Source organism: Nannobrachium achirus (genome assembly GCF_963921795.1).
Source record: "Nannobrachium achirus genome assembly, chromosome: 1".
Classification (NCBI taxonomy): domain Eukaryota; kingdom Metazoa; phylum Chordata; class Actinopteri; order Myctophiformes; family Myctophidae; genus Nannobrachium; species Nannobrachium achirus.
In genome coordinates, this window is record NC_137810.1 from 33,382,393 (window position 1) to 33,409,722 (window position 27,330).

Genomic DNA, 27,330 nt, shown 5'->3' on the forward strand with positions numbered 1-27,330 from the left:
ATGACAACTGCTAATTCAATACGGCAGCCTTTGGGGTCTTCCCACCCGTCCTTTCACCTATAAGGAAAGCATGAAGTGAGGCAGCCGAAAAGAAAAAAGGACAAAAAAAACAACCTGCGATGACAAATATAGAGTGTGAAGGAATTGAAAAATAACGTGACAAGTCTTCAAGCAGTTTTGATGAATGGCGAGACTATTAGACGGAAACTGGGTTGATTTGATGAAGACGCATGGTTCCAGATGTACCGTTTGTCACACATCAACGCCAGTCCTGTAATTTATTGTGTTAGCCTGTGCGCGCCACAAACCGCTAATCGCTAGGCCCATAAAACACACCCAACCAAACAGATTGAAATGGCATTGGTGGAAGACAGTCACCTCTGCTCTTCTTTGCTCCCTGACCTTGATTGAACTTTGCCCTTTCCAGGCCATATCTATATCTCCCTGAAAGTTGCACCCCGTAAGAGTGTAAATAAGGTTTCTCAATGCACCCCCACACACCCGACTTTTCTCTCTTAACACTCTCACACGTTTGCATGGCGTCGTAAGTCGTGTCTGCATCTCTCACTCAGCGGCTGAAACGGAAGAAGTGAAACAACCCTCCGGCCCCCACCCCCAAACACAACTCCTGCACTGGTGTCCCAACAGAACGGCTTCGGGCTCAATCACTCACTAACCCAAAAGAATCAACCCGCGTGATGAATGGTGTACCGGGTGGGCATCTGCAACCAGAACCCCTCTTTAAATAAGCCCCCTCCAAACATACATGCCACCCTGCCCTGCGGTGATTGACATATCAGAGGACGCAGCATATGTCTCGAACCCGTCACTCACTAGTGTGAAATGAACCCTCCATCGAACATGGATCTACGTCGCTTTTCCACCTGCTCTTCCACCCTGCCTCATCTCTCTCTCTCTTTTTTCCTTCTGTCTTTTCTTTCTTTGTCTCCTTTTCCTTCTCTCTTTTCTTTCTGTCACTGTTAGTCACTTAGACAGACACACACACACACACACACACACACACACACACACACACACACACACACACACATACACACACACACACACACACACACACACACACACACACACTTTCAGATTCCCTTCTGCCATCCCGGGGGACTGCTTAGTTCCTGCCGGGGGTCTTGACATGTATCAGTAGGGGCAGGGTTCACATCCCCAGCGGCAGCTTCTGTTGCGCTTTAGGGGGGGTCCGCTCACTTAACCTTCAAGTGCTCCACTCACACTTGGAAAAAGGTTTTTATGGCGCATGCCGCCCTCCCTTCCCCTGTGTCTCTTCACATACACACACTACTGTCTGTCACGTGTACACACACACACACACACACACACACACACACACACACACACACATGTACTTCGCAAGCGCACAAATTATGTGCAATCCTCAGATGGGACAGAGCCCCCAGGCTCTTCCTCTTGACACCACTAATGGGACATGCTGATTGACAACCCCACACATCCCTTTGACCAGAAACAACACAGCATTTGACACACACACGCACGCATGCACACACGTACACACACACACACACATACACACCACAGCCAGACACATGTGAGATGGATTTTTTGCGACATGGACGTCACAAACCTGAAGGAATCGCATCCGTCGGTGGCGATTTCGTCAGCTCTGCGGGGTCAGGGTCAAGGTTTAGGTCACAGGAAATGTGTGTTTTTTCTTTTTTTTTTTGTATTCACGTTATTGACGTGCCACAGAGCTGCTTGGGGCCTGCGGCTACTCTGAAGTAAGGACGTCTGTCACTCAATTATTCATCAAGGTTGTTGTGCTGCTTATTATTCAAGATTACAAAGCAACAGAGGCCCCTGTTGGAGCTGGGTTTTGAGCCCTTTGTTTGTATGGCAGTGTTTTTCTAGTTCACAACGGTAGGTTTCGCACATCCAGTTCATCGGTGGCGCTGGACACAGAGTGACAGTTCAAAAGAACAGCATTACTCCTGAAGTGTTTAGTTTGCTTTAAAACACAAAATGACATGGCACAACGTTTGGGCCACAGTTGGCCTTCAGAAAACCAAGATAAAGAATGCAATGACAGGAGCTTCCTGCTGGAAGGTGTGCCAGTTACACATGGAACACTGATAGAGTGTATGTAGATTGTAATCTACTGTATATACTGTAGTACTTACTATGTGATTTGTATGAAAATGTACGCTGGTATGTTATTTAACATGCCAACGAAGTATGCCTTTCTGTGAACACATGCGTCACTGTGTGTGCGCGCGCGCGTGTGTGTGTGTGTGTGTGTGCGTGTGTGTGTGTGTGTGTGTGTGTGTGTGTCCCTCATTGGGCAAACCCACACCCCTCCGGTCAGAGCAAGGGAGGCCCCCGAGGTCAGCTGGTGTGCATTACAGTTGATGGCTTCACAGCGATGATGGACGAGGCAGCTATAGCCAGTAACCATACCCACATCACCACCACTACCACCAGCATCATCACCATGCCAGACCCCCCTCCCCCAATTTAATAACCTCAAGTTCCTCAACCTACCTCCCTGCCGTCCCCAACAAACACACCCCATCTCCGGTGACCCCCCAGGCCCCCATGGGAGAAGGTGATGGCATGCACTGGGGAGGGGTGGGGTATTCATCCCGTGACAGTACTGAGCCCCACCCCACCATCAGCCTGTCGGTGCTTGTCAGAACACCCCCCCCCCCCCCCCAGCACCACTCCAGAACCACACAGCCGTCAGCAAAGTCCCTGTGGAACCTCTTCACACTAATCATCTCCTGCAGGATTTTGATTGCCCTTGTGAAAGGCTGCTGTGGGTTCCACCTGTTAAGTCGCGTGAGAATGTGTTTTCTTGTCTTCAGGAAGACTGCTTTTTTTTATACAATATTACGTGTTCTCGTTCTTGCATCGATGCGGTCATGGCCAAAAGCGTTGGCACCGGGATGAAGTAGAGGGGGAGACACTGCGCTGAAGCAGAGAGCCCTCCGTCCATCACCACAGGCAGTCCCCAGGTCTCTGAAGGCAAGACTGTTTTTAGTCCTTCGAAACGCATCAAGGTCGAGAGAATGTTAAGCGTGCCAGCGTGTGCCCCGCACTCGGATCATTTATTTATGTTGTCCACGTACGTAGATAAACAGCAACCAGCATTATAAAAACGGAGGATTACCGGGGATTGCATAGCACTCATCATGGACATATTGCATTACCAAGCATAACACCAGTTGGACATATAATAAGAAGGCATATAACATTTACTGATTACTCACACGCACGCACATGTGTGGACTGTGACAGCAGGCCAGGGACCGAGGGAGGATCCACTTCCTGTAGCTAAGTGCGCAGAGGGCCTTTCAATCATCTTGGAGGAGAGAGAGCTGCATTCTGAGTTCTTCAGGGGTTGGAAGATGGGTTTTTGGGAGGGCTAGAGAGAGGCATGTGTGAGGCCACTCACTGCTCCTTACTTCTTTCCAGAATTCAACACACTTGGATCACATCAGTAGGAGATTGCTCACGTTATCTAATCTCTACCGTCTCGCGATGAGCGCATACTGCAATCATACGACACCGCAGTGGTCTCACAGACAACAACGCACCACTCTGCATAGTACGTCATAACATAGTCTTCATGCCGCACACAAATACACACACGCTCACACAGACAGACAGACACATACGGCAGCATGTCCAGCTGAGTTATTGGACTCATATTTTTAAGATCGCAGTCTTCGTCTCTTGTCAAAAAGCGTCACCCCGTGTGTGTCAAGCGCACGCAGACCGTATTTGCATAACCGCGTGGCGCTTAGAGCGGCTTTGTTAAATTGCAGTAACTCTTGTTAAGTCTGACGTTGGCGTTGGCAGAGCTGTCTCCATCAGAGCCGTCGGCGGTGCAGAGGGAATCAGAAGAGCCCCTGGGGATCACCGCACAGGACTGTCAATAATAAGATTTATGATACATCAGGGGGTGGGGGGTCTACACACAGAGCGCTATTCTCTGGAATTAACCGTCAGGTATGAAGAGGGGGATCACCCTAAGAGGATGGGAGAGGAGAGGTGGCGGGAGCAGCCTGTCACTGGCCCCCAGTGAGCGGGCTGTGGTTACACAGGCTGAGTGGAGCGATCAGGGCCCTGGAGTGGCAGACTAGTCTCCTCTACTCCTCTCACGTCATGCCCGTGCCACTTAAACCAGGGCTCAGCCATGTTAGGGATTCTAGTTTTAACATTCACAGATCCACTTAAGCTGTCAACAAAACTGCATGATTAATTTGTGAGTTTGAGTAAGTCTCAAGTCTGAGCGAGTCTTTACGGGGGGGAAAGCAGTTGGGTAAATGGGAGAGGAGGAGCTCCTCTAAATCGGTGGTTCTCAACCTTTTCAGGCCGCGACCCCCAAAACGATCATATTTTAACTTGGGACCCCAAACCCTCACAAGCACTAAGAGTTGAGGCATTACATAACACGGTTCTATTGTGAAAATAGCCGATCTACATGCTCACAACGCGAGCAGTATTTCATGTAATTCAGCTATTTTCACAATTTCTGCCTAGACAATTTAGGCAATGTTTAATTTGTCATTTTAGAGGTATCAAAATGAACTTAATTCATCACTTTAGAAATGTGCAGATACCCTCTATACACTTAACTCATTTTGTGCTCCTGAAATTAACGTATTAAAATGTCCAGCGTGCCTCTCGCTTTCTCCATAAGCGGCCAGTCTCTTATTTTGAAGGCCAGAAGTCGATTGCGTAAACACTTCCGGTTTGACGTCATCACGTCATTCACCGGAATCGCTCGTCGCCAACATGCCGTTGTGTAATGGCGGATCGTTGCTTTTCAACATGTGTTTTATTAGCGAGAATCTACTGCCATCCTCCCCTTTGAAAGTGTTGTTTGGAGATAATGGACATTAAAGATGAGATTCCCCCTCTGCCTCAATGTTATGGGATTACTATTTTGTGCACGTGGATCCGTGATGATGATGAATCGGCGAGGGCGATTGTGCCAGGACCTTCCGCGCAGCTACAGGGTAGGAGAACCGCCGTTACAGTAATAGAGTACTTTTCATGAGTATACTCGGGATCGGCACCATATGATACTCGAGTATTTTTCATGAGTATTCTCGGGATTGGCTACAAATGAGTTAAACTTTATGTTGGTTTGTTTACTGTTGAGTGAGAAAACAATGTTGCACATTAAGTTAATCATCTGGGGACCCCCCAAAATAATTTGGGGACCCCCAACCTGGGGATCCCGACCCACAGGTTGAGAACCAGTGCTCTAAATCACAGATGGAGAGGATAAAACAGGTTGGATTTCAGTGTCCTTCTGGTTAAATGACTGTGAGTGAGTTGACTTCTCACTGTATAGCACAGGCGCACGGTGCAGAGCAACCAGAGGAGATTATCTGCAGATGTGTGGCGCAGAGTTTCCCAAGAGATGGATGGTCCGATGGCTGTGTGGAGTGTAGGGATGGGACAATACGCGATATTATCGTTTATCGTGATAAAAAACACTCACGATAATCGTATCGTGGAGATTTCATCATCGTGATATCGTCCTCCGTCATGCCCTGGGATCAATTCACCTTTATTTGCCGAGCTGCATATCCGGTACCACTTAAACCCTCTATAATTGGTAAAACGTACTTATAATATACTATGTACTTGATACAGTCTTTTTTTCACTCTCTATCAAATGTCTTTGCCAAATAATAGCCGATTTACAACCTCACAATGCGTCGCGACGCGTTGTTAGCTTGTAGATCTGCAATTTTTTTGGCAAATGTTGGGCCCAAGGATAATGGATTTTGATTATCGCGATAATATCGCAAATCGCGATTTCTTTTGTCACAATAATCGTGATATGACATTTTCATATCGTCCCATCCCTAGTGGAGTGCACGCGTGTGTTTGCGTGTGGGGTGTGAGGTGTAGTGGGGGGGCAAATAAAGTGTTTACTGCTAAAGGGAGGGCCCCCCTTCTTTCCTCTGCTCCCCCACGTCGCCAGTCAGGCCACTGTCAAGGGTCTATTAGCGGAAGATTGAAACCCCAGGTGTAAGACCGCGCATGTCTGTGTGTTGATGTGTGAGTGTGTGCGCGTGTGACGCGCGTGTATCCACATGCTTGTTGGTCATGTTCTTACGGAAGATTGAGACCCCACTGCTCCTGGAGCCGCTCAAGCAACACAACCTGCAGTGCTTTACAATCAGAGCGACCCCATCCATCCATCCACTGCTGACACACACACACACACACACACACACACACACACACACACACACACACACACACACACACACACACACACACACACACACCAACAGCTCACTATAGCTGTCATTAGACAGCAGCTAAGGTGGAACAATGCTTAGGACACGGTTGGAGAACGGTGTGTGTGTGGGGGTGTGCTGTTTGGACCGAGGGGCTTTCATTGAGAGATAGGGGGTTGGAAGCAAGGGATGCTGGAGGTGTGGTGGTGGGTGGTGTAAGAGGTTGGGCGGTGGTGGGGTGGGGTGAGAGGGGGGGGCTGCTGTGTGAGCCACAGCAGCTCCCTCGACAAGCCCTATTTGTCATCTGCCAGGACGCCCAAATAGCTCTGACTGCGATACAGATGGTTGCCGGGAGAAAAAGTGACTCCAAGCCCGGCAACTAATCCTGTACCAGAACACCCACTACCACCTCTCTCCTCTCCTCCTCCTCTCTGTTTCTTTTTCCCTCTATCCCTTTTTTCACTCTCTCATGACCCACCACTCGTACAGTTGCAGCATACCAGGAGCACATTTGAAAGCCTACTCTCCTACTGTGTGTGTGTGTGTGTGTGTGTGTGTGTGTGTGTGTGTGTGTGTGTGTGTGTGTGTGTGTGTGTGTGTGTGTGTGTGTGTGTGTGTGTGTGTGTGTGTGTGTGTGTGTGTGTGTGTGTGTGTGTGTGTGTGTGTGTGTGTGTGTGTCTGGGCCTCGTTTGTACATTGGAGCGCGTGCAGAGACCTACGCGTGTGCACGTAATCCCTGAGCACGCCCAGCGTTCTGCGCTGGTCCCCCTCAGCTTGCAGTGATTTGTTCATCTGTAAATGTTTGTCTGAGATGAATTCTCCAGCCGATCCACAACTGTGTGTCGGCTGACAAATGAAACAGGAGGAAGACAAGAGCGAAGGGGAGGAGGAGGAGGGGAAGGGGGTGTGGAAGTACGGAGAGGGAATTGTGGAATCGGTAGAGCCGGTGCAGAAGTGGGGGAAATTGAATCATTTTATTGTTTGTCATTGTGGCTGGCTTCTTCTTTCTCTGGTCATGCTTTGTTAATGGCTGCTAATTAAAATGGCAACAATCATGGCAATTGGCAATTATGGCCTTGTGATAGAGGTGAAGCGAAATGAGCTCATTGTGGAATATAGCATCTCATTTCCTAAGCCCCTCTCGCACTTCTTTACCCCCTCCCTTTATTTTTTTCTCCATCTCTCTCTCTCTGTCTTTTCTCTCTCTCTCTCTCTCTCTCTCTCTCTCTCTCTCTCTCTCTCTCTCTATTTACTCATTAAGAAGACAGAGTGTTGTCACTGACCGCTATAGTGAGTAATGTACGGTACAGGGAGCGAAGAGGGTAGAGTGAATAGATTGGTGCTACAGATTTATTCTTTTTGTTTGGATGGAACGGGTCTGAATGAAACAAACCGTGTCCGACTGGTTGGTCTAGTCTGCCCAGGCCTGCATACAGACGGCGAAAACCTAGAAAAGGAAAATAATCTGGACTTGGTGAAAATGGCAGATCTACAAGCATCACTATTCATCATACCATTAAATATATAGGGCTTAAGTGATTAGGTGTTACTGCACTATGTAACTTTACTGTTTTACTCCGTATCTTTGATCTGACCTTCAAGTCAAAATTTGTGTCAAACCAGAAACGGGATCTAAATATCTATAGAAGCAGGGACACCAAATACAACCACCCCAATTATATAAGTCATATTTTATCAACCTACTCTACCATACAGATTGGACATATAGCTTTAAATACCTCTATATTCCAGTAATCATTGCCACACACACACACACACATTGACGAGCACTAAGAGTTGAGGCATAACATTTTGTATAACTCAGTTCTGTTGTGAAAATAGTAGATCTACATGCTCTTGCGAGCATGTTGATGTAGATCTGCTATTTTCACAATTTCTGCCTCTTATATGTATGACAATGTGGCCAATGTTTAATTTGTTGTTTTAGAGGTATTAAAACGTCCTTAAAGCTATACTGTGTAAGTTGCTCAACTAGTGGTCAGTAGCGTTATAGCAAACCGCGGTCGCGTCTGCTTTTTTCGGCCGTTTTTTGCCGCGGACCGGGCCTTCAGACCACCGCGTCCGCCTCGCCTCGCCGCGACCTATCCATAGAGGTCTTTCATGTCCCTCTACGAGCGTCGGTTGGGGAGCTACATGCTAAACTCCTAGCCCAGTGTAAACACTGCAGTGTACTTCCTGAAGAGCTCCGCAGTGTATGATCTGGGCTTTGATTGGCCGGTAGGGAGACACGTGTACAGAATGATGCATATGACGTAATTTTGCCGGAAAAACAGCCCCGGTCACGGCCACCAGGGCTCAGTAGAACACATTAAGAAAAGGCTTTGGGAGCTGAAATGAACAGAGTGGGTGTTCTAAAACTTTAGCGATTTAATAATTAGGACAATTTTAAGATTTGTTTTATTAAAAAAGTGACATAGTATAGCTTTAAATTCTCACTTTAGAAATGTGCAGATGCCCTCTATACACTGAAAATGTGTTGGTTTGTGTACTGTTGAGTGAGAAAACAATGTTGCATGTTAAGTTAATCATCTGGGGACCCCCCCAAAATAATTTGGGGGGCGTCCCGACCCTCAGGTTGAGAACCACTGGTATAGAGAAGTGATATTCAACTGGTGGCCCGTAGGCCAAATTCTGCCCCAGTGGAGCTTTCTTGTGGAGAACATTCCATATCCCAGTGTAAAAATAAATGTAACAAATTATTATTGGATGGTTGGTTGTACAGGATGACCGTTTTGAATTTTCAGCCATTTCTTTTTTCACCATGGTAACTTGGCAACATACAAGAGCTCAACAAATGAGTTCTGAGTGCACTTCATCCATCCATTTGAAACAATTTCTGGGTCTTGAGTGGATGTTGTCCATTTACACCAAAGAAATAATTCTGGATTGTGTCCATCCTCCATCATCTCCATCATCATTCATTTCAAACACATCTTGTGCTCTTCAGTCGGGTGCTCAAAACAAAAGCAAAAACCTTACATTTTATGGTTGGGATACACATTTTATCCAGTCAGGAGGAGAGAGAACTCCTACAGGATGAACAAGTGACACTGGAAGTGATGAAACAAAAAATTTGAACTTGAACACTATAAAATTGAGTCTGATAAATTATATTTGTGCATTTTTCTCATCTGTTAAAGACAAGCCAGTATTGTTGTCTCTTGTCATTAGACCCTCCCTTTTAGTCTTTGAGTGACGGATGTACCGTCTCCTTCTTAACGTCAAACTTGCAACCTATTGCCCTGATGCTGATGTTTACAGCCCTCAAACTAGAGGCTTCTGTCAACTGACCACTGTTAGAAAAACACAATACTGACACTGTACTCTCAGTTTTTGCTGCATGACAAATGGTAGTGGTTCATAAGACATTACAGTGACAGAGAGGCCAACCATTAACAATCAATCTTTGCTAACACCAACCCTTTTAATTTTACACTACTCCGAATCCTGATTTCTGATGAAATGGAATTAACGGATTGAGTCTCAAATGGCCTTACTTCAAATTGAATCTTGTCTCTTTTCAGTCCAGGATAATTCTATTTCATATTCTTTATTATTTAAGGTTATTGTTCTGTTCAGAATCAAACAATGATTTATGCATGCACATCTGCAAAAGACGGCAAGAAAATCTCACTCCAATAAGTTGACCAAAGTTGTCATAGATCTACATGCGTACAGTACAGGCGTACATTCTACCTACGTATGTGCCCCTATGTATCAGAGCTCGCCTAATTGACGATTCCCACAATGCAAATTCCGTCCTTTACCCCCATGCAGAGAAGCCTCAGAGCATCAGCCAGGCCCCACTGGCCCATCATAAAGCAAGGTGTTGATGGATACACACAGCAAATAAAATAATAAATAAAAACACTTAGTCCTTTTTCTTCCCCCCTCTCTTTCTGCCCCCTCCCTTCCCCTTCTCCCCACACTGCTCTGGCACCTCGCCCCTGATGGATCTGTGAAATGATATAACGAATGAGACTTAAAGAGAGGGAGTGAGGGAGGGAGGGGAGGCTAGGAAGGAGAGATGAGGGGAGGGAAGTAAGAGACAGAGCGTATGATTTATTAGGCTCATAAAAATTCCTGCCTTTGTTATTCCCTCTCATTTTTACATGTGAAGCTTATTAAAGAGTGCATCTGCCAGAGTTCTGTGACCAACTTGTGTGTGCTGGTGCGCACAAGTATCTGTGTGTGACCACGCACACACGCACGCACGCACACACACACACACACACACACACACACACACACACACACACTCAACTTTAAGTGTAACTCCTGTATGAGATTCCAGTGCTGCCGAGTTCCATTCAGTGTATTGATCTGTCACACATTGCTTTGTTTGACCCCCCTGTTCAGGCCCCTCATCTCCTGTCCAGCGAGGCCCCGCCTATCAGAGAGTGTTCAGGAGCCGCTACAAGATGGTGACCCGCCAGGGGAGCGCAGCCTCTGCACACACCTTTCACTACAGCCCTGCCCTCACCTGGAGAGCCAAGAGGATCCAGTCTGCCAGGTAACACACACACACACACACACGCGCACACACACACACACACAGAATCTTAACGCCAGCCAAAATCCTCACGTGTCTCCCCCCTTCTCCGCTCCCTCCATTGGCTCCCAGCTACTGCCCGCACAGAGTACAAAACAATGATGTTGGCCTACAAAGCAACCAAAGGTATGGGCACCCCCTTATCTTCAAAGCCTGATCCAACCCTACAACCCCCCGTTCACTCAGATCAGCTCTCAGAACCTTCCCTAAAACATCCGAGACAATGCTCCACACTGTCGAACCGACATCCCATTGCAGTTAGAACTGCAGACTCACTCCCAAACCTACGCCGTAGTCGAAGACTCACCTCTTCAGACTCCACCTTAGCCCGTAGCAGTTGCCGTAGCATTTGCCCTAGCCTTGACGACCTTCTAGGCTTATGCATTTAGATCATAGACATTAAAAGGTAGTTGCCTCCTCCGGCTCTGGGGCGTTGGTAAAAGAGGACTGGCAAGCTTCTTGAATTCTGAAGGACGCTTCCTTGTGCGTCACAGAATGGGATGCTCGGTAGGCCAATCAGATGCAGGACTCCCTCTTTCCCACTGCAGGGGGCAGAGTGCCTTCCACAGTTCCACAGTTACGCACTTCCGCCAGTCCTGTTTTACCAGTCGCGCCAATGAACTGCAGCGGCGGATGAGGTATTTAGCTTTTTATATCTGGGATTTAGATGGCATGTTATGTAGACAGATGCCAGGTCATTGTTGATGTAGTGTGTATAGTTTCAATGTACAGACTATTGTTATATCGTACTGTTTAGACTGATGATAGGTTCTTGGTTTACCTATGATCATAGATTACTGTCTATGCATTTCATGTATTACCTCGTGTTTTCCTTGCTAATAGAGGGTATGCGGTATGCGCGTGACATCATCATACCCGGAAGTTATGCGGTAACACCTACTGAGTGGCAAAAAAATACTCTGTGTACTTGCCAGCCCATACATCCAAAAAGAAAAGTCCTATCTGATTGCATTAAACAACGTTAAACTCATTTGCCACTCACTCTGTCATTCACTTTATGCATGCACATACCCTCTATTGTAAACCGCTCTGGATTAAGTCTGATAAATACCTAAATTGTAAATTGTAACACATTCATTCTGTTCATGTATACAACACACTGTCAGTTGTTACAGACAAGATGCCGGTAAGAGCCACTGTAATACCGGAACCTTGTTGGTTAACATATTATATATTGTCTTCGGGGGAAGAATTGCCCCCCTTCCCCCCTTCCTCCCCATTCTGAAACCATTTGGGAATCCCTTATTTCGAGGCGCATACGCCTACACGCGTCACGCACCCGGGTCGGTGTCGCTGTGTCGCTTCACAATGCTTAATATCGCTTAGTGCCGAGCATCGGCCTTGTCTTTTTATGTCACAGCCATGTGAAAGGGGGCTCACTAATTTATGGCATTCATTTTTACACCGTAGATAACCCTGGGAATAAAACATTTACACCAGTGGGCTCCCCACATTAATTTCCACCAGCAGGGAATGGAACATGGCCTGGGACAGATGCAGGGGGGGGGGGGGGGGGGGTATGGGGGGTCTTTTTCTTAATATCATTACAACCAGTGGTGTAAAGTAACTACTGTAAGTACTTTTACTTAAGTACAATTTTTTACTTTACTTGAGTATTTTCAATTTCCAATACTTTTACTTCTACTCTCAGAGGCAAATATTGTACTTTTACTCCACTACATTTATTTGAAAACTTTAGTTACTGATAGTTACTTTGCAGATACATTGTGAGCTTGTAGATCTGTTGTTTTTGACAAATGTTCACCCATTATTAAGAATCAAGAATCAACTTTAGTGTCACATCACTGGTTTACAGGTGTAAATAAGTGGGTGAAATGGCTTTTAAGCAAGTTCCATGATTCTGTTGTTTTTTCAGAAAGTGAGAAAAAGGAGAGGGCGAGGGGAGCAGGGAGAAAAACAAACATTAAAGAAGCGTGTCAAAGAGGGCAAAGAAATCTAGATATCTCCATACATACACACATGGCATTATACACCTACACATACAGTATACATTTGACCTAATGCACACCTATTATGATATGCCCAGAATGGGGACAATAGGGTTCATGTGGTTAAACCGATTCAAGTTCATTATTAAAGAAAACATATTTTTCTTTGTCACACAACATTTTAAATCAGCACCTCATTTTAACTTGTTCTCCATCTTTTTCTGTATGTTCATTCATCAGTCTTACTTTCTTTCTTCAAGCGATGGGGGTGAGTGGTGAGGTCATCACCGAAGGCCAGAGAGTTAATTAATGTTTATGATGAGGTCATCTCTGGGTGACGGACATTAAGTTAATGTGTTATTCATGGCTTCATTGCTGTGAAAAAGAGACACCTAATTGATGTTTCATTATGATGATTATTAACCAAGTCATGTGAATTTTTCCAAATTTCTTTATTAGAGTGATTATGAACGCGGCCAGCGATTTTCAAAATGGTTAATGGATTATTATGATTGGCCGGGTAGTTATATGAATTGAAGGAAATTAACTATTCAAAATGGCCATAACTGTAATCCTAATCCCAAACACCAAAACGGTGCAATTAGCTTTTGAAGCTACGAAGGGGCTAGAGTAACATGCACAGGTGTATGTGTTGTGTAATGTCTGTTGTGTGCATGCAGGTGTTTGGAGAGTGTTGGAACACTGCCTGAAATTATCTCATGCTCTCTTTCTTGTTCACAAAACAATATACTGATCTAACTCTGATTACTCTTCTGGACAATGTATTGCACTTTGGAGAATGTCTTACATTTTGTGCATCTTTTCCTCCATTTTTCTCCCCAATTTAGTCATTATGCCAATTCATTCATTCGAAAGGTAGGGAGGATTTGTGTGTCACTGTAGCCCCATATAGAACCTCACCCGTCGCTGCATACTGTTGTGCTCCGAGATGAGGTCCTAGAAACATGGCCGCTGGAATCGTGCGACAGCCTCCACATCACAGTTGGAAAACACACAAAACGAAATTTTGTCCAAAAAGTAACGGCAGTTCCGAGCTCCCAGACTGTGAAAACCTCACCTCGGTACATAAAACATGAACTGCGGCATGAAACAACCCCTTAAAATCGCTAGTTTTGTCAGCCGGTAATGTTTACAAGCCTGGAAGTTGCAGCCGGAATGGCAGCATTAGCGCCCTCTCTGGTCGAACGTAGCCCCAACCGTCGCTGCATTCGAACAGACATTCGACCAGAGAGGGCGCTAATGCTGCCATTCCGGCTGCAACTTCCAGGCTTGTAAACATTACCGGCTGACAAAACTAGCGATTTTAAGGGGTTGTTTCATGCCGCGGTTCATGTTTTATGTACCGAGGTGAGGTTTTCACAGTCTGGGAGCTCGGAACTGCCGTTACTTTTTGGACAAAATTTCGTTTTGTGTGTTTTCCAACTGTGATGTGGAGGCTGTCGCACAATTCCAGCGGCCATGTTTCTAGGACCTCATCTCGGAGCACAACAGTATGCAGCGACGGGTGAGGTTCTATATGGGGCTAGTGTCACTGCTGACTAACTTGCATGCCATAGAGGAAGCCCCTCCGGGAGGACATACTGTAGATCCTCCGTCCTACTCCTCCCGCCCAACACTCCCTGCTGACAGCCTGTACACGCAGTGACGAATATCAACCTCCCTACCCGACTTCCCTCCACTAGTGGTTAGATGCTCACGGATGCACCGCAGTGGATTTGAACCCTCGGCCTCTGTGGTGGTGGTGGGCACGTACTTTACCACTACTCCACCGAGTGCAAGGGCGATAAGTATATTAAATATTTTTACTTGTGCGTGAAAAACTGATTTATTCTCTAATCAATTATTGATTAGTCTGATTAACCACTTATGCCCTATTTTATATGTAAAAATAGGAATAACTGCCTGAAACTAGCAAAACATTAATTGTATTGTGATGCGAAAATGGATTGTTCCTAAAATAATCATGTGCCTTTTTTAATAATCAATTAAATCTATTAGTTTGATTAACTGTTGCACCCCAAGGGTCAGCACTGTGTATTTGCGTGTGCTATCGCTCGCTGCATTATAGTTTGGTAGTATATGAGGTCTTTGTGTGTGTGCGCACATGGGGTCTCATTTGTGTAATTCAGATTTGGTGAGCCAAAGGGGGCCTGAGCAAGGACCGGCCTCAGCCTCTGGTGACTTATTACTATTCATTTAGCCACCGCAGTAAATATTGATTCATCAAGGGATTTTCAATTTGAGCCCTGCGACATCTCGTGAAATATCACCCCGTGTGTAGAAGCGCAGGGAAGACGGGCGGGGGTGGGGGGGAGCAGGATCTCCCCTCCCGTATGCACACGTTTCTCTTCTCAGTTTTGACTCCAAAAAGCCCCCATCGCCATGAACACAGATTAAACCTCATCTATTCCTTTCATGAGCTCATGTCCTCCCCTCTCCATCTCCAACCCGACGGACCCAATGATCCCTGCCCTCATTTGTCCCGGTCGCTCAGTCTAACCCGCGTCGCTTCACGGCTAAAGCACGGCTACCGATGAGCCCCCCAATTATTTGTCTCTCGTCTCAAAACCTCAGGGGAGGGAGGCGGGCTAGAGTCTCTTAAAATCCCTTCTGGTTGCAATCGTGTCAGCCCTGTTTTAACCCCAATCGCTAAATAGACTAAGCTACCCTCTCGCCCCATCGTCCCCAACTAAAAAGTTCCCCAGTGCTTCTGGCACCGCAGGACATGAGGTGACCCACGCCCAGTGTGCCGCACGCCTCTCTCCCATGTCAGCGGTAATGGGGCATCGTGGGTGATTGAGTGCGGGGGGAGCCCAAGGAGGAGGGGAGAATGGCTGCAGTAATTCAACCCCCCGCCATCAGAAAATAGATATAATCTCAACATTAACTCCATTAATAGTAGCAGGAGTTGAATTAAGAAAGCCGTAAAGCATGCACAGGCCAGGGATAAATTACTGCCCGGCCCGCCCTTCATCCCCCCTCCCACACACTCCCTCCAGTTCTTTCTTTCTCCTCTCCCATTCTTGCTGCCTGGCTTCACACTCCTTCCTTTCTATGCTTTCTTTGTGTTCTCCTTCAATCCATATTTTGTACTCACCTTGTTCGACTTCAGGCCTCATCTCTGGCCGTAGGATTGCAACGTTCTCCCTCCTAGCATTGCTGTCTCGTCTTGTTCACTCTCTGTGCACTTTACAATTACCATTAACCCACTAGCTGGTTCTAGCCTGCTAGCTCGCATATAAGTCTGTTCATATGGTCAACACTCCCAAACAAGACAATCTACAAAACTGGAAAACTTGCTCTACTTGCATACACGATATGTCTAAGTCTAATGGGTAGAGGTTGCCATGAAACTTGCTGAGAACCTTCATGCACCCTGGAGGAGGAACTCTAAATATTTGAGTGACGCCATGGCCTTTTTTCTAAGATCAACTTACACACTTGATATCTCATAATGTAATTAGGAGGATGAACCCACCTTTAGGCCTTAATTTCTGTTTGGGTGCAATGAGAAGTACCACCCCTAAGGGCTGCTAGTGGGACTTTAGCTCTGTCTGAAACCCCTCACTCATTCACTACTCCCTACTGCCATATGTAGAGGAATTTCTATGTAGGGAACTATGTTCATCAATGAAAAACAAAACAAACTAGAAGCAGTGCTCTTTCGAGCACAGGTCTCCACCAGGCCAGGCGAAAACATGAATCGGCCTGTTATAGCGCCACCATGAGGCTGATTTGATTTTTCTTAAGTGGCATTTATTCCTCTGCCTATTGGGAATGTGCATGCACAATTTCACCAAAATCGCACACTGCGTTCAGGATTCAGGCATTTTATTCAAAACTGACCAATCCTGCAAACTTTGAAAGACAGTTTTAGCCAATCAGGATGGAATATGGAAAATCTGACACATCCATGTCGATCACATGACTGTAGAGATACTGTCTACTGATTTACGTGATTTTTGGACAAAATCTGTAGGAGTACTGGCAAAAGTTAGTTTTGCAAAAGTCGGCCTCCTGGTGGCGCTAGAACAGGCCCATGTGAAATATTTGGGGCAGAGGTTCTGAATTGGTATCGAGGGAGTGTGTGTGCACAGTTTGGCAGCGACCGGGCCAACGGCGCTGGAGATTAGCTGGTAACGGACAAACGGACGGACGGACGGACGCACGGACGCACGCACGGACGGACGGACGGACGGAGGGGAAAACATACTCTCCCTCAGCCTTCGGCTGGTGGAGACAAAAATGCATTCCGCGTGCCACAAAAGCATCTGCATTTTTCTTTCATCACAATTTGTGATTGTATGTGGGGTTTGCGATATAACAGTTGCATTCTTGTTTTCATCATGCATTGTGGAATAAGATATACTAATATTATACCCTATAATATTACTATACATCTGGACACCACTGCGAAATGGCATAATCACTAGATGGTACACTGTATTGTATAGTGAGTAGGGAGTGATTTCGGACACAGCCCATCTTGTTTTCATATCATGTCTGTCTGGTATAGAAGGGGCAATCTCCAATATGGGGGGTGGCAGCCCAAATGGGTATTACAAAAAACATGCTATATTTGACTGACGGTACCCTACACAAGACACACACACACACACACACACACACACACACACACACACACACACACACACACACACACACACACACACACACAGGGCATGGGTATGAGCCCGTCCAGTGCCTTCATCTCGTTTAGTGCTCTGATATCGATCAGTACAGGATGTAAGAGACTGGGCAATAAAGTGAAGCCACGCTCTCTCTCTTCTTCACTTCTCTCCTCCTCCATATTCACTCACCCATTCATCCCCTTTTCATACGCCGATCCATTCATTTACTCATTACTTATCACACATTACTCATCTCACCACACACACACACACACACACACACACACACACACACACACACACACACACACACACCCGCATGCACGCTTCCTGCACCTTAGCTCTCTCTCACAGGCTCTGTATGCTGGGCCCCAATTCCCTTTCTGCTATTTTCCTCTCTCCCATTTCTAAAGCCCTTTTCTGCCAAAATGCCCCAAAGATTTCTCTCATTACAGTGCGAGTGGCTTTAAGTCAGATTTGATTGCACTGCGACGTATAATGGCGGGTGCTTACACTCGCCCTTAACTGCACCGCCTAAAGCAAGAGAGAGGCTAGTCCTCGCACTGTAAGGAAATTAGCCAGACGACTGTTTTCTTTCCTTTTTTCCCCCTCTCTCTCTCTCTCCTCCTTTTTGCTGCGCTCCGTTTCAAGGGTAACTGTTTCCCGATATGAGCTTACTAATGCTTGGGTTGCAGACAAATAGACAAGAGCAGCATTATTCGGAGCAGTCGCGCGACCCTCCGAATTCCTCGCTGTCACCAAAACAAAAGTCAGAACATTCATCAACGGCACCAGTAAGTGCTGAATCGCTCTCTCCTTCATCTGTGCATCGCATGGTCAGAGCCCAGCCGCGCACACACACAGACATGCTCGCAAACTACTCACAAGGGAGTTGGTGTTATACCCTCTCCCCTCCCTTCTCCTTTTCTCCCGCTGCCGTTCTTTACCCTTCTCTGTGGAGTTAAGGCATTCAGAACGGGTACACATCTTGTGTTTCATTATTTTATGCCTTAACTATTGAAAAATAGCAGATATACAAGCTCACAGCGCGGCACCGAGTGCCGCGCTGCGAGCTTGTAGATCTGCTATTTTTGAAAAATCGTGAAAATTATAATTTTGACCCGATTCTATAAGTGTCTTTTGAATCCTTCTAAGGTTTTTTGAAAAACCCTGTGTTTCTATGTCAGCAATCTGGCCAGCCATCGTCAAAGAAAAGGTCCTTTTCACTTAACTGGAGCTCAGTTAGTCTGTTCTTGAGAGACTACTATGTCAGTGGTTCTCAAACCTTTTCATGTGAAGGACCCCCAAAATGATATTTATTTAGCCACGGACCCGCATCTCAAAATATATAGTTCCAGGGACCACCCAGAAGCAAAATTTGAGTTACAAACGTTTGCTTTGAAAATACATTCAAAGATTTGCACACATTTTCACGACTTTTTCAAAAATAGCAGATCTACAAGCTCGCAGCGCGGCACTCGGTGCCGCGCTGTGAGCTTGTATGTCTGCTATTTTTCACTGGTTAAAGCAGTCAATAAGTCTAGGCCTAAATGGGTTAATCTGCTCTCTGTCTCACCTCTGCATCTCTTGTATTTTACCCTCTACACATAGCAAATGCACGGTTCACTCTCAAGTTCCTAAACCCTCACACCCCATACACCAGCCCTGTTCAAATCTCTTCAATCGTCGCAATCGTCAACTGTTGACGATGACGAGGGTCGGACAAGATGTGTCCCCCTCAAGGCCAAAGTAACTAAGTACATTTACTTAAGTACTGTACTCAAGCACAATTTTGAGGTATTTGTACTTGAGTATTTCCAATACTTTTACTTCTACTCCACTACATTTCACATCTGAATATTGTATTTATTCTCCACTATAATTATATGAAAATTGTAGTTACTTGTTACTTTGTAGATTTTGATTCTTATTACAAAACACGATGCAACGCATTGTGAGCTTGTAGATTGGCTATTCTCAAAATATTTTTGTACATTTTACAACTTGAAATGGGACATTATGCATAATGAGTACTTTTGCTTTTGTTACTTTAAAGGACAACTTAGTTTTTTTTACAACAAGGGTTCATATTTTAGATTTTAATAAAAGAAAAGAAAGTTGAGTGTTAAAATGTTTCCATTTCTTTCTTTCTATCGTTTCAGCCATTTTAGCAACTTAGATTTCAGTGGCATGTGGGGGCAAGCGTACAAGTGTCTAAATATGTATTTTTAGACACAATAAGCTAGCAATTTCTTTATTCATATTTACAGTAACACTACTACTAGCCCCCATAAGTCACATCTGCCCGTGAAAGATTGCGGAGCATCTTGGTAAAGGGCCTTTTGTGTCTAAAAAGACATATTTAGCCGCTTGCCTTGTACGCTCTGAAATCAACACCGGTAAAATAGCTAAAACGATAGAAAGCAGTAAATGAAAACATTTTAACACTCATCTTTTCTTTTCTCTAATTACAATCTAAACCCTATATGAACCCTTGCTGTAAAAAAACAAAGTTGTCCTTTAGGTAAATCTTGATGAATTTTGAGTGACTTCTACTCGTGACTTCTACTCGTAACTTCTACTAGAAACACTCGTGTTTCTATATTGCAGTATTTATACTTTTACTTAAGTAAAACAAATTGAGTACTTTTTCCACCACTGCTCAAGGCGGAGGAGGGTTAGTGAGGGGTATATGTTGAGTAACACGTGCCACTGAAAGCCTCCCCACCCCTAAACGACTGGGGCTGTCCAGCTGGGGAGGATTTGTGTGGCGCACGGGCCTGGAGGCTCCCTGATAACGGATATACCACAGGAGGTCAAGGGCACCATGGAGAAAAGGTCAAGGAGAGAGCAGGGAACCAGCAATCCTTTTCCTCTCTAAATGATCTCATTGTGCTCTAATTCATAGATTCTGTATTTTTCGTATCACTGTGTCCTCCACTCCCTGTCTGACTGTCTGATGCCTTCTCTTTTACCTTCCTGCCTCTCCTCCTGTCCTATTACCAGGGTTATTGCCTTGGTGATGTTGCACAGGTATTCTGCTCCCACTGAGACTGTTGCTGGCTAATGATGTTGGCCCCTGTGGGTGAACCTCTCATACACACAGTCTCACATTAGCGCTTTTGTTGGAAAGTCCACACAATGCTCACAGAAACACATACAGTAGACTAGGCTTAGAATTTACTGTACCTTTATGCTGTAATTAAGCCCATAACCTCTCATACACATGCATATCAAATCAGCGCTCATTCCTACAGGTTAAAGCACGAGAGACCTAGCACTCCCACCATTGTGCTTGCAGTCACCCCCACGCCCCCCCCCCCCCCACCGACTGTGGCCCCGTGTCAGGGTTAACTGCTGTCTATGTTAACCGTTTATGTCGTATCCCCATTAACCTCCACTGAGGCTCCCCAGGCTGCCAGGGCTCCTGTTTAAGCCTCCCCGCGTGGCAGTCACCGCTCCAACATTACCCTCCATTACGGCTCCCCAGGCTGCAGTTGCCCTGCGTGGGGCAGCCACCGATCTTGTGTCTGGTGAAACGGAGTGTCTCCGCCGTTGAGTTATAGGGCATGCAGTCGGGAGGAGTTGCGTACTGGATAACCAACGATGGGTGATATTTGCTCTTCTATTTTATTTCCTCTTTTTTTTTTCAGCCTGCATGAAAACCCTTTTCCGCTTCATGTAAGCGAGCATGGGTTTGTTTGCTATGTGTGAGGGCGTTTTTATGTGTGTGACTGAGCGCGTGTGTGAGTGTGCGTTTGGGCTAACCCTCGATTCTCTCTATAATGGGAGGCATGAACTCTCGCTCCAAACCCATTTCCAGCCCATCTGAAATACGGCAGCAAATTACCTCCAGCGGCGCCCTGCACACCAGCCCCAATCCGCCCCAAATAGAAGTGACAGGACAGTGCAATTTATCGCCATAACCCCTGGCCCACCACCACCAGCCACCACCTCCTATCCAACACACTCTCCTACACACACTGTAACTGAGTGACTGAACACATGTGTGTAGAGACCTTTGTTGGTGGTAAATACTGTAGTGGTATGCATTGTCACTGGTGTGTGTGTGTGTGTGTGTGTGTGTCTGTGTGTGCGTGCGCTCTCACGCACACATGTTGGCGCTTGGCGGTCTCTACGCTCCAGTGTCGGGGGCCAGCCTCCCGGCTCTGGCCCCCTGCCCTGCCTATTATCTCATTGATTTCCTCCTCTCCTCTTTTCAATTCTCTCCATTTCCACACTGCCGTCCTTTCCATTAGAGGAGCAATTTAACAGAGTGCTGTGACATGGGAGGGGAGAGAGAGAGAGAGAGAGAGAGAGAGAGAGGAAGGGAGGGATGGAGGAGGAGGGGGGGGGGGGGGGGTTCTGAGAAGATGGGAAGCATAAAGTGGGGAGAGGAGGAAGAGCTATAGCAGAGGATGTGGGCGGAGGAGGAGGTGTTGCCAAGGGGGAGGGAGGTGGTGCCAAGGGGGAGGGAGGGGTGCCCGAGTTCTAAAGACTAATATCATTTCAGTCATGTTCAGAGGATTGACTGACGGTGACAGTGGTTTGTGAACTAAGCTCCAGGTTCTGTGTCTCCCCTACTCTTCCCTCTAAGCCTTTTATCGAAGGTGGTGATTAGAGGTGCGCAGCACATCTACCCTTTTCTTTTCTCTTCTGCTTGGCACTCGTTCCGCGTTTCTCTGTTCAGTCCAGTTTAATTTGGTTCAAATTGCTTCACTGGCACAGCTGCCGAATTAACAACAGTGGCCCGAGTGGATTATAACGCATTGCAATACATAATGATCATATCGAAACTCTCTCCCTCCCTTTCCCTCTGTCTCTCTGGCCGTCTCTGTTCCCAGGTGTGTGCTCCAGAATCGACTGAGGGCTCCCCAGGATAGACACCTGTCGCCGCAGCGCTGGAGGGGGCGCGGCATTCGCTGGATCGGGGGCTCCCTGTACAGAGTGTCAGCCAATAAGCTGTCCCGCGCCGCGGCAAGCAGCCTGCCAATCAACAGGACAGGTGCGCTGACAGGCGACTGACACTTTACTACTCACTCTCACAACCACCCTAACGGGGGAGAAAAAAGAAACAAGAATGAGAGAGAGAGAGAGAGAGAGTGCATATTTATGTTCTGTTTGTGGTTGTTGTGTCTAGGACATGTTTCATGGGGTGCACCGGGTGTAGGGTGATAGAGCAGTGTTTATTCATGGCCGTCCATGCTCTGGCCCTGTCCGGTGCGAACGTAATATACTGGAGGGGGAGTGCCTGCTGGGTTTGCCATCTGAAATGATAAAGTTGTCATCTGTCAGCGAGGCATGGGGGAGGGCCCGTGGAACTGGACCGCGCAGATTAAAGCCTAGATCTACCCCTCCTCTCTCTCTCTCTCTCTCTCTCTCTCTCTCTCTCTCTCTCTCTCTCCCCCTCACTCTCTCTTGCCCTCACGTTTCTCTGTTTCTTTTTTCTCGTTTCTCTCTCTTGCACCCCTTTTCATGTCTCTCTTTCTTCTTCCCCCTCTTTCTTTCACTCTTTCTCTAACACACAGACCCCCCACACGCACACACACGCGGTAAAATCCTGAGTGTTAATTTAACTCCTCAGTGTGTACAAATGTGTGTACATCGTACAGTGTAACCGCTAACATTAAACCTGTGGGGTTGAAATTGAAGAGCTCTGGTCTGTTAAGCTCGTGACCGGCATCCTGATACACTTACAGGCATTCCAGTATGGTCCGAACACGCCTCAGGTATCCTTCGACAGGAGTTGTGATTTCACATCTCCCTGGCGAGCTCGTATTCCGCCTCACATTTGTTCCTGGTCCAGTGCCAGCCGGCCTCCTGTGGTCCCCGCAACCACTGAAATCACACCGAACACACCCTTGACAAGAAAACTCTGTCCGAACAGGTTCCAAAATTAGAGGAGCATCTGCCTGCTTTTAACCCTGCCTTCCTACTCTCCTTATACTCTTCTCTTCTCTTCTCTTCTCTTCTCTTCTCTTCTCTTCTCTTCTCTTCTCTTCTCTTCTCTTCTCTTCTCTTCTCTCCTCTAGCACACAGTGTTTATGATGTTCTCAGACAGAGCTCCATGGCACGTTTGGCTCTGTCAAACCACCTCAGTATAAATAAGCACACTGATATCAAGTTATTATGGCATTTGGCTGGACACACACACACACACACACACACACACACACACACACACACACACACACACACACACACACACACACACACACACACTCCTCAAATATCTTATACCATGAATAAACCTTAAGCACAGTGCTTCTTTGTTCCACATGTAGGAAAGTGGTCCAGTCCGCACCAGGTCTCACCCACCACCTCTCCTTTGGGTCGGCCCTCCAGCACCCGTCATGTAGCCAGGTAGGCTCTGTGCATGAATAACAACAATAATAACAGCAACTTTCTTTTGTTCTTACCTTGCATGCTTAGAATGCATTTATTTACAAGCAGCACAGATTGTGATAGAGATCGAGACGGAGAAAGCACTTTTCCGAGGAGACAGATGACAGTTGATGGTACTGTAGCTATTTTTCAGCTTTGCATCCGCTTACATGTTTCACACAACTACAATGTCAGATTGGAGTAACTGTTTATTGGACGTAGCCTGAGGGGATCCGACCCTTACAGCCCAGCAGTGCCATTGTCTATTATTTGAGCTGTACACAGAGCTGTACACAGTGTTCATTTAACTCTTGATTACAGGAGCATTTGGTTACATTTGTACAGGGTTATAACTAACAGTGAGGATTTTACTGTGTCGTACAATAACCTTTATTGAGCCGGCTATATCATTATTCAACCAGTGTCCCCCAGTGGTCCATACTAGACATCTTTTTTTTTTTTTTTTTCTTTTTTTTGACACCGTAATAGGATTCACGTGTTTAACAAAATACTTTGTGTGTGGACAACTTGTGTTTGGTGAAGCCGCGCGGTCCAGAGGAGCCTAGCCATCATCAGACATGCTCGCCACAAGAAGCCACAGGAGAAGCAGTACTGCATGTACTACAACCGCTTTGGGAAGTGCAACCGGGGCACCAACTGTCCCTACATCCATGACCCTGACAAGGTGGCTGTGTGCACCAGGTAACTCCCGTGCACTCTCAAAAAAGGTCCAGAGTGTACAGATGATACTGCTGCTCGAGCTTGAGCCCTGAGGCCTCTTGTCATTGGTTTGTGCAGGTTTCTACGGGGGACTTGCAAGCAGGCAGACGGAACCTGTCCCTTCTCCCATAAGGTGGCCAAAGAAAAGGTAAAGCCAGGAAAATGTGCACGTGGTGTTATTTTAATGTGATGTGTCCACGGGACGATAATCGTTGTTATCGTGATAAAAAACACTCTGACAATAAACGTATCGTGGAGATTTACATTTATCGTGAAATTATTCTCTGTCATGCACGGGGATCAATTCACCTTTTATTTGCAGAGCTGCATATCCCTCTAAAACCCCTATAATTGTTAAAACGGACCTGGAAATAACATAGTTGATAGTCTTTTTTGCACTCTCTACCAAATCTCTTTCACAACAAATAGCCGAACTACAAGCTCACAACGGAGCTTGTAGATTGCTATTTTTTGGCAGTTGTTCCGTCCCAGGATAATGGATGTTGGGGATATTTTGATTATCGCGATAATATCGTAAATCACAATTATTTTTCACACATATCATCCCATTCCTAGACGCAATAGGAGTGCTTCTCCTCCCAATGTCACGCCTCACAATATGGCACTCTCGCGTTTTTTTGGCTGAGCGCTCAGGGTTCCTCAAGGTGAAAATAGTTCAACATTTGGAGAGGAGCACTGCACATGAACGTCACTTTTTCAGACCAACCAATCAAAATCGAGGAAGAGGCCGACTAAAACGTCCAAGGAGAGGCTTGGTTGTGCACCCACATAGTCCTCTGACAGCCAGATCTTCAACCAGATCCGCCGCTAGACCAATCGCAAGGATTCGGTTTCTGGCATCCATGTTTACCGTTAATGATATCTGTTAGCTATTTTGGTTGGGCTATTTGAACGAATAACGCAGATGATGTGACGATTGAACCTTGCAACAATACACGCTCATTTGGCTTTAAAGGTGCTCTTGGAATTCATATCTTCTTTTTTCATATTCATATTTTTAAATCCCAGCTCCGCCATGGAAGAAACACTTTCTGTGAACACACGGCCCTTCTGGCGTTTGTGAGAACCTGTCTGAGGCCAGCGTCAGATATGCATGCGAATGATGATCCATCTCTGGGTGTAGCGATCATAGAGTCATATTCATATTCTTGGCAGAGCTCCTGTTTCTGCGCCCTCGTTCCCGTGCTGAGTCCAGGAGGCATGACCTGATTTGGGGTTTTGGGGCGCAAGTTGAGGGCGATGGGGTTGTGTGTGGGTGTGTTTGACGGAGAAGTAAATGTGTGTGTGTGGGGGGGCGTAAAGTATTGGATGATGGGGTGTTGTGTTTGCAGCATGCCTTGTCCTGGTTTTCAAGTGCCAAAACACGGTGCACTATGTCCACCTCACACCTGTGGCTGAATGCCCTATTAGGAGCGGGTGGGCAGCAGCAGAAACCTGCTCCAACCCTGGGCAAACCAGCGCCTCAATGTACAGTATATTGGCCTGATTACCTTCACAGCTGGTTATTTTAGCCCACTTTTACTCTTCCAATATCTCAGGGAACAACGCTGCATTGGGAGCAGATAGCTCAAACCTAGTTCAAAAGTTAAAAATAGCAGTGTGGTGTTTTTTACTTATTGGATGTAACTTTTTTCTTCAAAATGCTAGACTCTGAAGCTGTGTATATCTTACACAGAGGGGGCTCTTATGCATGCGTGAATGTCTGTGAGTGTACATAAGCATGCACTATGATAGGAGGAAATGTCTTGTCCGTATAGGGGAATGTGTAGACACTAAGGGGAACGAAGAAAGCAGACTTTTTTTTCCCCCTTTGAGACAAACAAGAACAAAACAGGTGCCCAGACTCTTCTTCTAACGCACACACACACACACACACACACACACACACACACACACACACACACACACACACACACACACACACACAATGCCATGCACCTGTGTCAGTTGTCATGCTTGGTCCCTAAGTGCTGAGAGCCCAGCTGTCTGTTTGCAATGCCATCTCTCTAAGGGCCCCACCTGTCCCTATCACCCCCCACCCCCCTTTCCCTTCCCTGTCTGCTTCACTCCCCAGCAGTCTCTCTCTCTCGCAGGGCGCCACTTAAAAGCCTGCTCCCCTTTCACGTAGACCCCTTTTACAGAACTGACCGGCAGTTGGGGAGGGGATGGTGCCCCCCCCCCCCCCCCCCCCCTCCCACCACCGATCTCGATCCAGACTCTAGCATAGGGGAGCCTCCCCCTGTACCCCCCACCCTCCCGCACACACTCTCACACACAAATAACTTGAAACCAAAGCCTCCTCCTTGCTGCCCCCGCTCCACAGCCCACCCCTCCTGTTCCTCCTCCCAGCCCGCTCCTGGCGGGGATACACACACCCTGCACATAAACACATCATGATAGCCGGGACAAGCTGCGGCCTGGATAAATATTTCTGTAGCAGTTAATTAGGTAGAAGCGATCCCCACGCCCGACTAGATGGGCTCCCTCTCATGTTCACCCCCCTTTCCTCCCCCAGCTCACCCGTTTTGGCACTCGCTCCCCGCCGAACCCCCATGGAGGTATATTTAGTGTTGCCCTCCACCCGGCTCACCCCGCAATCTGAAACAGTAGATCTCTCTGTCTTGGACTCACAGACAGACACACCTGCACCCATGTCGTCAGACCCACATTCACTTTCACTTCCAAGTGCTGTCAACTGCAATTAAGCCTCTGTGTGTGTGGGACAGGTTGTTTGGCAGACAAGCAGAGTCACATGT

At 46.6% G+C, this 27,330-nt stretch overlaps 1 protein-coding gene across 2 annotated transcripts in view; it reads left to right on the forward strand.

The window, feature by feature from the left end:
* zc3h3 (zinc finger CCCH-type containing 3) overlaps nt 1-27,330 on the forward strand; it is a 75,300-nt gene that overhangs the window by 23,210 nt on the left and 24,760 nt on the right. For both annotated transcript variants that reach the window (XM_080733288.1, XM_080733287.1), the window contains exons 4-8: nt 10,635-10,788; nt 22,294-22,454; nt 23,734-23,812; nt 24,377-24,535; nt 24,632-24,701. In XM_080733288.1, the coding sequence (XP_080589414.1) occupies nt 10,635-10,788; nt 22,294-22,454; nt 23,734-23,812; nt 24,377-24,535; nt 24,632-24,701 (623 nt within the window). The remainder of the gene's footprint in view (nt 1-10,634; nt 10,789-22,293; nt 22,455-23,733; nt 23,813-24,376; nt 24,536-24,631; nt 24,702-27,330) is intronic.